Source organism: Microchirus variegatus (assembly GCF_963457635.1).
Source record: "Microchirus variegatus genome assembly, chromosome: 7".
In the NCBI taxonomy this organism is placed as follows: domain Eukaryota; kingdom Metazoa; phylum Chordata; class Actinopteri; order Pleuronectiformes; family Soleidae; genus Microchirus; species Microchirus variegatus.
The window spans coordinates 28247156-28261727 of NC_139808.1; the positions used below are offsets into that span (position 1 = coordinate 28247156).

General features: G+C 45.5%; 1 protein-coding gene across 1 annotated transcript; it reads left to right on the plus strand.

Moving 5' to 3' along the window:
• Positions 1-1484: 1484 nt before the first annotated feature.
• On the plus strand, positions 1485-14572 carry ttbk2a (tau tubulin kinase 2a; the record flags this gene model as incomplete). The annotated part of the gene is made up of 15 exons (XM_083892985.1): positions 1485-1598; positions 3613-3760; positions 5500-5573; positions 6653-6793; positions 6925-7029; positions 7122-7187; positions 7295-7387; positions 7466-7591; positions 7688-7845; positions 8500-8704; positions 8803-9041; positions 9121-9655; positions 11208-11564; positions 12324-13225; positions 14050-14572. The coding sequence occupies exons 1-15, from the start codon at positions 1530-1532 to the stop codon at positions 14570-14572; spliced, it is 3741 nt and encodes a 1246-aa protein (XP_083749111.1). The 5' UTR covers positions 1485-1529.

Consider the following 14572-nt stretch of genomic DNA (forward strand, 5'->3'; position numbering starts at 1 on the left):
CTTGTGCTTCCATGTGCACAACGTGTGCTTCGAGTGTTTTGAAGACCAGACTAAAGGACGCGACCGGCTCTCGTGAGGAATGTTTATCTGTGACACGGATGTTGTGTAATTAAAGAGGAAAAGATCCAGCTTTTATACGGATACAGATCTGCTGTTTATGCTGAGGAAGCTTCTCATAGACAGCAGTAGAATGGACACAGTACACTCTTAGAAATAAAAGTGCTAAGTAGAACCATATAAGGTTCTTCGGCTTGTCCTCATAGGAGAACCCTTTTTGGCCCTGGAACCCTTTTTTGAGGGTTCCACCAAGAACCCTTTTAAAACCCTTTATTCAGTATAGGGGTTTTCAGTGGTTCTCTGGATCAAAATGGTTCTTACTGGAACCATTAGTGTTACCAAGAACCCTTCGGGAAAGGGTTTTTCAGAAGCAAATGGTTCCAGGTAGAACCTCAGCCCTTGTAGAAGAACCCTTTTGGAACCCTTATTTCTAAGAGTGTACCAATAATAGGTATTTTATTCAATATTGATAGTATGTTGATGATTTTCTGGAATAATAATTTTGTTGTTTGGTCCTTAAAATGTCAGCAAATGGTGAAAATCTCAAATCGGATAATTGATTTTGATCAATCTGTTTATTGTTAACTTGCAGTCATAGTTTTTTACTTTCAATTCAGTCGTGTGTTAGGAATTAATTTAATATAAAATAAACATGACTATTATTAATAATAGAAATATTACTGTATCAATGGAGAGTTAGCTTTTTCAACACATTTTGGTGATTGAATACTTTTTTTTAAATTTCAGAAGTATATGAAACAATGTTAAATGGCTTGTTTAGTAATTTAAAATAGGAATTTTGCACAAGGAAGATTTTGATTAATGCAGATAATTGAAGATATAAGAAAATAATTCTGTATCCACAACTTATTAAGTAATTTAAGAAGGTGGTTCAGGACAGGAGCTAGCATAACTGAGTAAGAACCACTAACATCTATGAATATTTGGGGTATTTCTGTTGTATTTAATCAAGAATAATGAAATAAAAATCTGTGTATTTATACAGAACGTATGTTAGCTGTATAAGTGATGTATGCCTCACACAGCTGGAGGTGAAGAGTGAGTAATCCTAATGAAGATACATGACTGGGAACAAGACAAATCCTTGTGTAATGTAAGACGCAGAGAGTCTCTGGTCTGACTTTTGTCTGAAAACGTCAGCTGCTGCAGCAGCTGTGGCAGCTGCAGCGATGGTCAAGTATCAAAAAAAGCTCCAGACATTAAGCCAACGGGGGTTTAACTCTCCAACAACTGAGGGGTGGACTTTGAAATCTTCACGTGTCACATGAACCACGGAACCTGTTTGATGTGATCTTCAGATCATCCCTCCATCAATTTCTGACAGTTGTTTTGTTTTGTTTTTTTTAATACAGGGTTCACCATCAAGGAACAAATGTCTGGCCCAGTGTGAGGCTGCGAGTCGAGGGAGGAGGGGGAAGCAGTGAGGACAGCGTCCCTGGTCCAACGGCGGAATGAGCGGAGGAGCGGAGCAAGCTGACATCCTCAGCGTGCTCTCCCTGGTCAAGGAACGATGGAAAGTGGTAAGTTACGCTCTTAGAAATAAGGGTTCTGGGCTGAGGTTCTACCTGGAACCATTTGCTTCCAGGAAGAAAGGGTTTTTCAAGGGTTCTTGGTAACACTAATGTTTCCAATAAGAACCATTTTGATCCAGAGAACCCTTTAAAACCCCTTTCCTGAATAAAGGGTTTTAAAAGGGTTCTTGATGAAACCCTCCAAAAGGGTTCCAGGTGGAAACTTTATAAAAAGGTTCTACATGGAGCCAAAAAGGGTTCTCCTATGAGGACAAGGCGAGGAACCTTATATGGTTCTAGTTAGCACTTTTATTTCTAAGAGTGAAAATAACTGAAAATACAAAAATAATTGGCCTCAAATGTTTCAGAAAGTAAATTATTCTGCTCAAGAATTCCGTTTCTTGTCCCCACCTGGCCTTTGCACTGCTGCTGTATACACACAAACGCTCCCTCAGTCGGGTCTGATAGTTTTGTTTCCGTTAACCAAGACCAAACAGAGACAGAACAATAACAACAGGATTCACTAAAAAATTATGCACTGCAGCTTTAACAACAACAATGGCCTGTGTGTCTGTGGATGGAGTCCCATCACTGCCTGTCCCTCGCTGCCCATAAATAACAATAATAAAAAAAGTCTTTGTTCATCTTCTCTTTTTTCTTAGTCCACTAAAGTAAAATCTCCCGTGTGATGTGGACAGTTTGGGTTCATGTCTCCCTCTGTCCAGGTAGTGCTGCTGCAGTATAGGAGGATCCAAAAATAGCCATTTATAAGCTATTTGTGGCAGTGCAGCGAGCTAAAGGCAGCGCTGACTGTGACTGTATTCCCTGAAGGCCCCATGTCTCCTGCTGCTGCTGTCGGCCTGGGTGCTGTGTGAGTGTGAGGATGTTATTCCTCACCAGCAGCCTCTGGCAAGCACCACTTCCTGTCTTCTGAGTCGCCGAGTTACATAAGAATGCTGCAGTTAAAGTTAATCCCAGGACTTTTAGCTCTTGATGCGACACAGGACTCGTATACGAGGAGGACGGTGAAGGACGCACAGGAGCCACCGTAGTTACAGAGTATGCAGGAAATCAAAAGTTTAAGAAAGTACTGACCTTGTAATTCTAGGTCACACAATGAAATAGACAAAGAGTTCTTAACCTCTTATATTATCTATACAACGGCAAATATTAGTCATAATTACTGGATTGGATGTCGAAAAAAAAGGACAAAAGTGTAATTTGATCCATATGTCACATAAATGCTTTGCTAAGCACATGCACCACTGCTGTCATGTGACCAGTATACGGAGGCTGCGTTTGTTAATAGAACACTTTATACTCATTTATAACTCCAAAAAACGTAAAGGAATAATTCTGAGCTAATTGTTGCTAACCGCTATGTGACCTTTTTCGGACATTTAAGCATCTTGTTCAATGTATTTTTAAATAGTTTGTGACAATGTTTCAATGAGAACAAGTATTGTGGTTTTAATCAAGTTATGAATATATTTTTTTTGTTTGTTAGAGTAAAATATTTGTTATACATTTGGAGAATTATGTGTTTGAAATGGCTGCTTGTGACAAGGTGGTAAGAGCATTAGCTGGAATGTAGCACAGCTTAATTGTTTTTGTTTAAAAGTGATTAAAAATATATGTAATAACTGCAAAATACAGAATGCAAACACAGGAATTTTTGGCTAGCTCAAACGTGCTAGGACGAGTTTGTTCAAATGCGTAGGCTAGCCATTTTTGTTTTTTCCCAAAATGGCTGACTTCTGGGTGGGCGGAGCTAATGGAAGTACATTAGAAATTAGTCCGGAATCATGAGGGCAACAAGTTTACCAAGTTTGGCTAAAATCGGAACAACTATATGCAACTTAGACACGATAGCAAAAAATCAGAAATTTAGCATTTAGCACAATTTTGGCAAAATTTTGTCCCAATGAGGCTAGGAACGGGTTTGCGGCCTACGCCGCTATCTATGAACTGCTATATCTCCACGGCTACGTGAAGTTTCCTAATTCTACCGCTTGTGTTCCAGGTGAAGAAGATCGGCGGCGGAGGGTTCGGCGAGATCTACGAGGCGCTAGACCTGCTGACGCGGGTCAGCGTGGCGCTGAAGGTGGAGTCGGCCCAGCAGCCCAAGCAGGTTCTCAAGATGGAGGTCGCCGTGCTCAAAAAGCTCCAGGGTGAGTGAGTCGAAAATGGACTCGGCGGGTTACGTTTCGCGATCGATTTAAACGCTGTGTGGCGCGGTGACCTATTGAGTTGCTTCGGGAGGGGGTCGTCTGTGTATCGTTAGCATTGTTTGACAGGAGAACAAGTTTAATACGATCAGAAAATATGAGCAGAAGCAGAGGATTTGTCCTCCAGACACCAGATCATCTGACTCATCATGTAAATAGATGATTTTATGGCACATTGTGCAGAAACAGCAGATAAACCACAGTATATCTTTGAATGCAAACACTTGAGAAGGTTCAGACTGTGCTTATACAACAGGAAGTGTGCGTTTGTTGTGTTTTCACACTCTCAGGTCAACACAACACGGCTCATTCATGCAGGCTTGTATAGTTTTACCCGTGTCTCCCCCTCCCTTCCTGCCTTTTAACCACCGTGGCTTTTCTTTCTTTTTCCCCCTCTCTCTGCCCTCTGAGGCTAAAATCAATGGCCTTGGCTCATGTTTGCCGTCTAATGGCTGCAGGCCTGTGGCGTCGCGTTGTTCTGCGTGTAACTGGAGACTCGGGCGCTGAACTCCACAAACACTGCTGACCCCGCCCCCCGGCTGTGAAGGCTAAACATCGGCTAATTAATGGCTCATATCCAGCTAATAATAGCTGCTTGTTGTGTGTGTGTGTGTGTTTTTAATTCCATTTGGATGTTTTAGTTTGGATTATTTTGGTTTTTATTATGTGAGGATTATGGCATCATTCCCAGAAGCTCTACATGAGTTGAGAGGGGGGGTTTGTTTGCATTTACTGCAGACTGAAGGACTTTGGGGTGTGGCTGCGGTCAAGCTGCCAGTGCAGCAGTGTCCTCTGAGAGCACACACACAAACACACACAACACACACACACACACACACACACACACACACACACACACACAGGTTCAGCTATCCTTGTAAGGACTCACCTTTTATTTGGACAGCCTTTAACCAAAAGTGTTTTCCTTACCCTTAACCTTAACCATAATCAGTTAATGCTAAATCTTAACCCGATCCTAGCCACAATTCAAATCTTAGCGCTAAGTACACACACACACACACATACACACACACACACACACTTCTGAGTTTTCTAAATCTATGAGGACCTCTGTACTCAAACACAGATCATATACACATATGTATATATTTGCATATATGTGTATAGCTGTGTATATATACACAGCTATACACATATATATACACATACATATATTCATATATACTCATTGAGGTCAAAGGAGCTCATTCTAGCATTTTCCTTGTTGGGACCGTGCATAATGTCCACACAAGGAAAAATGTCCCCACAATAAAGGTGGTTTGCAAGGGGGTGGTCCACACAAGCATAGAAAGACAAGAACACACACACACACACACACACACATGCACACACGTACACCGTTTCTCTTTTACTTCTTTGTTATTGCAGCTTCTGATTGATTCATTCTCTTGAACGTCGTCTGAACCTGTGGAAACGCACGTCTTTGTGTGCGTAAACACAAACCTTTGACCTTTGTTTTTGACCTTTGATTCACACACACGTGTCGACACAGCTTCGTGTGCCGCGGCACATAAATCAGACGTCGCGTTCAGGGGCGAGAAGGGCAGAGAAAATATGACCACACATCATCCGCCCGTGTCATGTGACCTCTGAAAAGAAAAGTGACTTCCCTCATTACAGCGTCTCTCTGTTTGTCTTTTATTCTTCTTTCTCCTCTTTAGGTAAAGACCACGTGTGTCGCTTTGTGGGATGTGGCCGCAACGATCGCTTTAACTACGTGGTGATGGAGCTTCAGGTACAGTTCAGACTGAAACAACCGTACACTCTCAAGTGTCCAAAATCCACAAAAATCCAACACATTTAATTCTGAAAGTTACTTTCATCAAGAAATGGTTGCTTCCAAAAAGAGGAGATTATGTAATTTAATCCAATAAATCTTCACATACATAATAAACAAAGTTTATTCTTACAGCTACGCACTGAGACACAAATATTAGACTATATCAGTGTTTCCCAACCCTGGTCCTCAGGGAACACTGCCCTGCCATGTTTTAGATGTTTCCCTGTTTTTTCAAATAATTTAATGTTTCAACTTTTGTTTAAAAAAAAATAAAAATTAATGTTTCAACTTTTGTCTAAAAATAAAAATGTAATGTTTCAATTTTTGACTTAAAAAAAAATATGTTTCAACTTTTCTTTTTTTTTTTTCAAAAAAATGAATGTTTCAACTTTTGTTGTTTAGTTGGATGTTGTACAAAAATGTCAGGTGTTTTTGGAGCAGGGCAACATCTAAAACATGGCAGGGCAGTGTTCCCTGAGGATCAGGGTTGGGAAACACTGGACTATATTAAATATATGAGAAAAAACGCTAATAATACACATTAAATGTAAAGTAGCTTCATCACTGCTGAAATCAGCAATGCAATCAAATGAATTGTGCTGTAATTGTCATTTAAACGCTTCTTTAGTTGCCGTTCTGAACTTTTATTTGTCTTTTTTGATTCTAGACATTGAGCGTGGCTACTCGAGAAGTCATTTAACATCAATTACCGGCTACATATAAGTTTATTTATAACTGATTATATTATATTAGAGTGGTTTCTCAAAAACAGACGATGGATTGGAAGCATGAAGCAGAATAACCCCCCGTTTAGAGGCGCCCATCTCTCTGCTGCAGGCTGATCGTATGTTATTGCACCTGCTGGGAACTAAAGAAGCATCTAATTAAGTTTCAATTACCGTACACTGGGTTAGGATTGAACCAAATCACCCTCACACACTCACTAACACACACTCTCTGCAGCTTAGATAGAGTGTTATTTCTTCACAGTCTGTGATAGATATTCTACATTTCCCGTCCGTGTTCTCTCTCAGGGTCGTAACCTGGCTGACCTGAGGAGGAGCATGACCCGCGGCACGTTCAGCATCAGCACCACGCTGCGTCTGGGTCGCCAGATCCTGGAGTCCATCGAGAGCATCCACTCTGTGGGCTTCCTGCACCGCGACATCAAACCGGTGAGTGGTCCAGGATAATATGTGTGTGTTTTTCCATCCACTGGAAGATCTTTATGTTCATTTTGTTTTACTTTGTTGGCTCTGTTTGAGCAAAATGTAAATATCAACGTCTTCTCCCGTTTCCACTTCAGTCCAATTTCGCCATGGGTCGCTTCCCCAGCACCTGTCGCACCTGCTACATGCTGGACTTTGGTTTGGCTCGACAGTTCACCAACTCTTGTCAGGAGGTCCGACCTGTGAGTGTCCATCCTCTGTTACTATAATATATAAATATAAATATATATATATATATATATGTTGTTGACCTGTTTCTGTCTGTGTTCGTCAGCCCCGTCCGGTGGCAGGGTTCAGGGGAACAGTGCGCTACGCGTCCGTCAATGCACACAAGAATAAGGTAAGAAGGAGCATCCGTCCAACCCTTTTTTAAAATATGTAATCTGTAGTACTACACTCAAATATCACATTTTTAATTTTGGTGAAATCCCCTCTGTGATTGTGCAGGAGATGGGTCGCCACGACGACCTGTGGTCCCTCTTCTACATGCTCGTGGAGTTCCTGGTCGGTCAGCTGCCGTGGAGGAAGATCAAGGACAAAGTAAGGACAAACCTCTCGTCTTCATCTCGTCCAGGTTGCTGCGATGTGATGCTAAGTGTGTGTTTCTCCACTCGACAGGAACACGTGGGGAAGCTGAAGGACACGTACGACCACAGACAGATGCTCAAACACCTGCCGGCAGACTTTGGCGTGTTTTTGGTCCACATTTCCAGTCTGGATTACTTCACCAAGCCGGACTACCAGGTAATATGTTGCTGTTTGTGATTCAGTACATACAGAAGTGCAGGTTAGACATAGATAATGTGGCGCTAAAAGCATTTGTTTGTGTTTTTGTTCCAGCTGCTGATGTCAGTGTTTGACAACAGTATGAAAACCTACAACGTGGTGGAGAACGACCCGTACGACTGGGAGAGGACCGGCAGCGATGGCACCTTGACGATCAGCGCCAGCGCCACGACGCCACAACATCACACCCGACTCACTCCAGCACATATGGGGTACGTTTGTGTGCAACAATCGTCTTTTGTTTGGATTTATTTCGGCTTTGATTATTTTCTTACTTACAGAAGCCCATTGCATTCAATTTTGGTTTGTTTTTCAAAGTATTTTTTGGTCTGTTTTTCGGATAAAAATTTTTTCATGGCTGGTTTTTCTTTTTTTAATTTACTTTTATTTACTCTGAAAAGCAAACTGAAAAACAGAAAAAAATTACTCAGAAAAGCATAAATAATTACTCCGAAAAACAAAAAAACATTCTCTGAAAAACACAAAAAAAATTTACTCTGAAAAACACGAAAATAATTACTCCAAAAAACACAGAAAAATTACTCCGGAAAACACCAAAAAATCCCCCCGAAAAACAGAAAAAGAATACTCAAAAAAACAGAAACAATTACTCTGAAAAACAGGAAAATAATTACTCCGAAAACAGAAAAAAATTATATGAAAAACAGGACGAAATTACTCAAAAAAACTGAAAAAATACAAAAAAATCAGGAAAAATACTCCGAAAAACAGGAAAAAAATTACTCAGAAAAACTGAAAAAAATTACTCCGAAAAACAGAAAAAAATTACTCCGAAAAACAGGAAAAAATTACTCAGAAAAAAAGGAAATTACATGAAGTAACATGAGTGCTCTATGTCGTACCAGCATGGCAAACGCCTCCCTGATCCCCGGCGACCTAATGAGGGAAAACACCGAGGAGGTTTTACAGGACGAGCAGCTCAGCGACGTGGAGAACAATCACCCCGAGCGCCTGCCCGGCTCTCCCCTCCACGCACACCGCAACCAGGAGGCCGACGTCTGGGAGGAGCTGGACCGCAACCGTAACCGCATCAGGTCAGCTGTGTGGAAGGTAAGAACTGACAGTCCTCCAAAATCAATACTTCAAGCAAATATCGCTCATTTCTTTTGGTGATTACCTCATAAATAATGACTTTATCCACCTCACAGGCGGCGGCAGAGGACGAGCAACAACAACAACAACAGAGCAACAACCAGGGCAACCAGGGCCACCAGAGCCCCTACACTGGGCCAAGTCTGGGTTCTCCTGTCAAGCTGCAGCCAGAGGTGATGGCTTCAGACCGCGACGGCCTCCTGCTGAGGAAGCTCCGCAACATTCACAGCTTTGAGCTGGAGCGACGGCTCGGCCTCGAGGCAAAGCCCAGTCCTGAGCGCTTCCTGGACGCCAGGTAGGTTTGAGCACATACACACTCAAAAGTTTGGGGTCACTTATGTACATTCTGGTCATCTGTCTGTGTGCGACTTCAGCCCAGCAAAGCCCGGCTCTCCACACCAGGAGAAGGACGCCAACGGAGCTGCGATCATCTCAGTCACTCAGGGTCAGACTGTAGCCGCCGGGGAGCGTCCCGATCGGATCTGGCATTACGACGAGGAGTTCCTGTCCGGCGCTGGTTCTCCTAAGCCGGTGTCGCCTGGATCTCTCGAGCAGGGAGAGGGGGCAGCCAGCAGCGGGGGCTTCGTGGCGCTCAATTTGAGCTCTGGGAGGCAGGACATTGACTCGAGGGAGTGGGTGTTGGTGGAGCGGCCCAGCGGCTCCCCGGGGGCCAAGGCTAGCACCAGGAGCCCATCGGAGGAGGACGAGGAGCCCGAGGTGCTCCAGCCAGGCTGGGACAAGGGAAGCCCAAGCCCGACCTCTGGGAAAACTAAACAGGAAACGGCGTCTTCCTCCAAGGGAAGCGCAAAAGTGGACAAGTTGGAGCTCAGTGTGGGCCCGGCGGGGGCTCTACCCCCCGTCACTCCGACCAGCCCTGCGGAGGCTTTAGCTGAGGGAGTCCTCACCCAGGTAAGCAGTCGACATTTCACCAATTTCATCACACATGAGACTGACTGTAGTCAGCGTTTTACTGAGTTAAAAAGCTGCACAGAGTCAGAGTTCTAGTTGTAGAACGTCTAAAATCAGAGTTCCACCAGCTGCATCCTGCTGTGGTCTGAGACTCCATGTTACTGCTTTATGTCTGCTTGCATCTTCACTTGTGTGTGTGTGTGTGTGTATATATACATATATATATTATATATCTGTGATAGACGATGTTTTCTGACACAACTGCAGAGCTGATCACATCACAGCATGGGAAAAGGGAGAGCTTATGGTTGATTCACTTTGATTATTATTATTATTATGATTTTGATCTCACGTGCAGACTTTTGCAGATGTGTTGAGTTGCTTTACAATCTAAATGATTTTTCCCCCTCAAAAAATATACTTTGCTAAGTTTGAATTCCTTTTCTTTTGCTTCTTTGCTGCTCGAGTCCTTTCATTGCGTCCAATTCCAAAATCCTGCTCCCCGAACACAGCTTTGTCCTACAATTAGAACTTCTACGCTGCCTTCCTCGCCTCCTCCATCCTACCTCCTACCTCCTCACCTAAAACCATTCACAGTCATCTTTATGATCCTCCTGTTGTTTTACCAGCAAAAATAACAGCCGTGCATCATGTTCAGCGCTGGTGTCGCCTGCTTATCCTGCGATAAAGCACGTCTGATTAAACAGGAAGTCATACCTCGCGTCTATTTGTCTGATACAACTCGTTCCCTGTGTTGCTTTGCTAATCACTCCATTTAAACCCCCCCCCCCCCCCCGAGACTCCAGAACCATGTGATCATCTCTGTGGTCTTACAGAATCGCTCATCTTCTCTGGGATTCATTCAAAGTCATTCAAATTAGTGTTTTATTAAAGGAGACATATTATACTCTACTATTTCTAACCTAGTTAACCCAGTTCCCTGGTGTCCCAATGAACATGTCTGTGACATGCTTTTGTCAAAAATACCTTAAGGATGAAGCACCGTAGCTCACAGTTCAATCACCCTGAACAAAACATCCCGGTTCAGAACACTCGTTTTCGGGGCCTGTCTCTTTAAATATGCAAATGAGACACAGGAAACTACGGCAGCTAACAGCAGTTAGCATTCGGGAAAAGCCGCCATTATATTTACCGACTCTAGCCGCCACATTGCCGTCATATAGATACGTAAATCCTCTGAGGCTGCAAGTTTGTGTAGAACTCTGTGCTGCACTGAATAGAACACATCGCAGACTTCCGCTCTTCTGCACTCTCGCGTTTTTTAGCCAGAACAATTCCAGGAATGTCTCATTTTGACGTAGCAATGAGCGCGGGAGTCAACATCGCCACAAAAACACGACAGTCATCTTTTTTGCACACTTTGCCTCCTCATAGGGCCTCCAGAGTCCCCAAATTAAACTATTAAAATGATTTAAAAAGTTGGTTTTTGCATACTATGTCTCCTTTAAATAATATCTGGCGGCGCGATTAGCCTCGTCCCCCCCCCCTCCTCTCTCAACATCCCACCTCTCTCCTTCCACCCCTCTCTTAGTTCCCCACCTCTCCTCCGTCCCTGCCTGAGGAAGTCGCGGTGCGGACATCCAGCCCCGTCCCACTGCGCTCTCCCAGCCCTCGCGCCCTCAACCTGACCACCCTATCGGACCCGCTGCACCAGCGCCACTCGCCGGCCCTGAGGCGCAGCCAGTCTGCCGACCAGCAGCGGCAGCGGCAGGAGCGCTCCTCCACCTCCGCCGCCTCCTCCTGCCACCACGCCTCGCTTCCGCTACCTCCGAACCCCGTCCCCGGCGCCCGCTCACCCAGTCGTAGGAAGCTGCCTTCCATCCCGGCGGGCGCCGCCAACGCAAAGTTCCCCTCCGTCATTCGCATCACACGTGCCCAACTTCAGCAGGTGATGATCCTCATCACGATAAAACAAAAGAAACACGCTTTTTCATTATTTTTTATGTCATTTTCTTGCTTGTTTTGTTGCCCTCTTTGTTCAGTCTTGTTTGTGGTGTTGTCATCACTCAGCTCTCCCCAGAACCATAAGAGTCGTTGTGCAGGTCCACACAGAGCATGGGTCACATGTTGTCCTTGTGTGATCTGAATTGGGGGTTGTGTGTGTGTGTGTGTTTGTCTGTTTGTTTGTTTGACTGTGGCATGTGTGTTTTTGGAATGTCGAGTCATGACTCCAGGTCGCATGGTCTCTTTTGTTTCAGATCGTCTTTGTCCTCTCTATTTTCCTCTTCCTCTCTCTCTCGCTGTATTTGTTCCTCACCCTCTCTTCGGTGAAGCCCCCTGCCAAGTTGCGTGAACGTTTCCTGTCCTACTTGCCGGTTTAGTACTCACAGCTTGACTGACACTGCCATAGCACATTGTGTGTGTTGGTCTGACGATGGTAGCTATGGTATTGCATGCTGTTGCCAAACTAATCCACCATTTGTTACCCCCACATTATACAATTCCTCTCTTTTCATACATGTGAATCTGGCTCTTGCTACAGAACTACAGCACAACTCGACATGTTGTGGTCTATCAGCAACAAGCCTTTGACAATCCCCTTTGATAATATTCCCAGTATTGGAGCGGCTTACCTTTATTTCAATAACACCCGTGTCTTTTTTTTTTTCCTTCCCTCCCATATCTCCACCTCCCCCCTCCTCTTCAGCTGACAGCTCAGCGTCCGTCTGGGCTGTCCTCGCAGTCGGGATCAGACAGCGCTCCGCAGTGCCTCCTCCTGGAGGGGCACGGTGATGCTGAGCCTCAGCAGACAGTGGACATCATCTCCCCACAGGCGGGGACACCCACGGACCCTCTGGCTGAAATGGCGGTCAAAGGAGACGCCAAAGCTCAAAGCCCCGTGCCAAGCCGCGTGTCTTCCCCACGTTCTCCGCGCTCCGCCTCCTCGCCGCAGTCCCCCCGCTCCCCTCATTCGCCTCGCAGCCCCTTCTTCGCATCTCACATTTCTGGCCAAAACGACTGCAACGGAGCGTTCCCGCAACTCAAAGACCCCGAGAACGACTCCAGCCCCGCTCCCTGTGCCACAGATTCTAACGTAAGACAGGGGGAGAATTTAGACGTGATCCAGGCCCAGGACCAGAACAGTAACCCAGTCTCTGCCTCCCCGGCTCCTTCCCATAAAGACCCGATCCGCAGGCAAAGTCGCATTCCAGTCCTGGAGCCCTCCAGCCTGCTAGAACTTCCGCCTCCGGGCTCTGCCAAGGAGAAGCTCTTACAGAAGAAAGCCAGCAGCCACCAGGGCCCGGTCCCCTCTCCCACTGCCTCGCCGTCCCTCTCCGACAGGCGCGGCACCCTGGTGGCCTCCCTCGCCAGGGATCCGCTGTCCTCGGCGTCCGACCGCTCGCAGGACGAGGACTCGCTCATGGGTTCCCGCTCTGACCGGCAGGGAGATGAGGCTCCTTCCCTGTCCACCTCCTCCAGCCCTCTGTCCCGCAAGAGCAGGATTCCTCGGCCCATTCATCCGGCCTCTTCGGCTGAGCAGCTGGCTGCCCAATTCCTGCCGCGCCCACCCCCTGGAAAGCCACCTTGCCGGTCCATGGTGGAGGGCAGGTAATCAGTCTATATCTGTTATCAGAATCACTCGCTTACCATTGAGTTTGAATGAATGTTTCTTCTTCTTAATTAGCCTTCATCAAATGCCCGAACAAACTATCATCCTGAGCTGCAGAAAATATAATCTGCATATGGTTTTTAGTCTTGCTTTGTTTCTACCCATTCCTTGACCTTAGCTAAGTTAAAGTCTTATTATAATAGAAGAACAGTGAGGCATGTGGTCAGAAAAAGACAAAATACACTACCGCTCATTAAGAAATGTCCTTATTTTTTAAGGAAAAGCACTTTTTTTTCAATGAATCTAACATTAAATGAATCATAAATACACTCTATCCATTGTTAATGTGGTAAACTACTATTCTAGCTGCAAACGTCTGGTTTTTCATTGGAATATATACATACTGTATGTGTATAGAGGCCCATTTCCAGTGTTCTAATGCTACATTGTGTTTGCTAATGGCGTTTGAAGGCTATTGGATGATTAGAAAACCCTTGAAAACCCTTGTGTTAATGATGTTAGCACAGCTGAAAACAGTTGTACTGGTTCTTTGACTCATTATTTATAATCTTGTCAATGTCTTTTTGCAACTCTTTTGATGAATGAAAGTCTGACTTTCAATGGAAAACACAAAAAATTGCTCAGTTAAAGTCTTATTATAATCGTGAGACACGTGGTCAGAAAAAGAAAAAAAAAAGCTCTTATAATATCTTTATTGTCTTTTTTTTAAAGGGTCTCACCTGGTTTCAAGTATCCCAGGTATACGTGTTAATTGTAGTTAAATTATTGTTATTCTGACCCTCCCTCGCCTTTGTGCCCACAGGCTCAGGCGTTACCGCATCAGAGCGGGCAGCACCAGTGACTCTGACCTCCTGACGTGCATTGCTCAGCTGATGCACGGCTCTCGCGGCTCCCCGCTCCACCACCGCTCCTCCTCTGGCCAACGCGGCATTGGCGGTGGCTGCGGCGGCTCCAGGACGGGCGTTTGCAGCCTGACGAGCTCACCGCACCACTACCACCACCACTACCACCACCGCAGCTCCAGTGCCTCGCCGCGCAGCTCCTCCTCCCTGCAGCGCTCCGTTAGCTCCTCGCCGTCACGCCACGAGCACCGCGGCGGAAACAGCGGCGGTGGGGGAGGAGGAGGAGGAGGAGGCAGCAGCGGCTGTCTCGGCCGCAGCCGCTCGCCGCCCAGCTTCTCCGGCTCGCCGCCCGCACGCCGCTTCTACCACCATCACCACCAGGAGACGTGCTGCAGCCGGCAGGCGCGCACCAGCTCCTTCCACCTGTCCAGAGGCAAAGGCTGCAGCCGAGACGGCAAGTGCTCCAACAAGCTGAGCAGATAG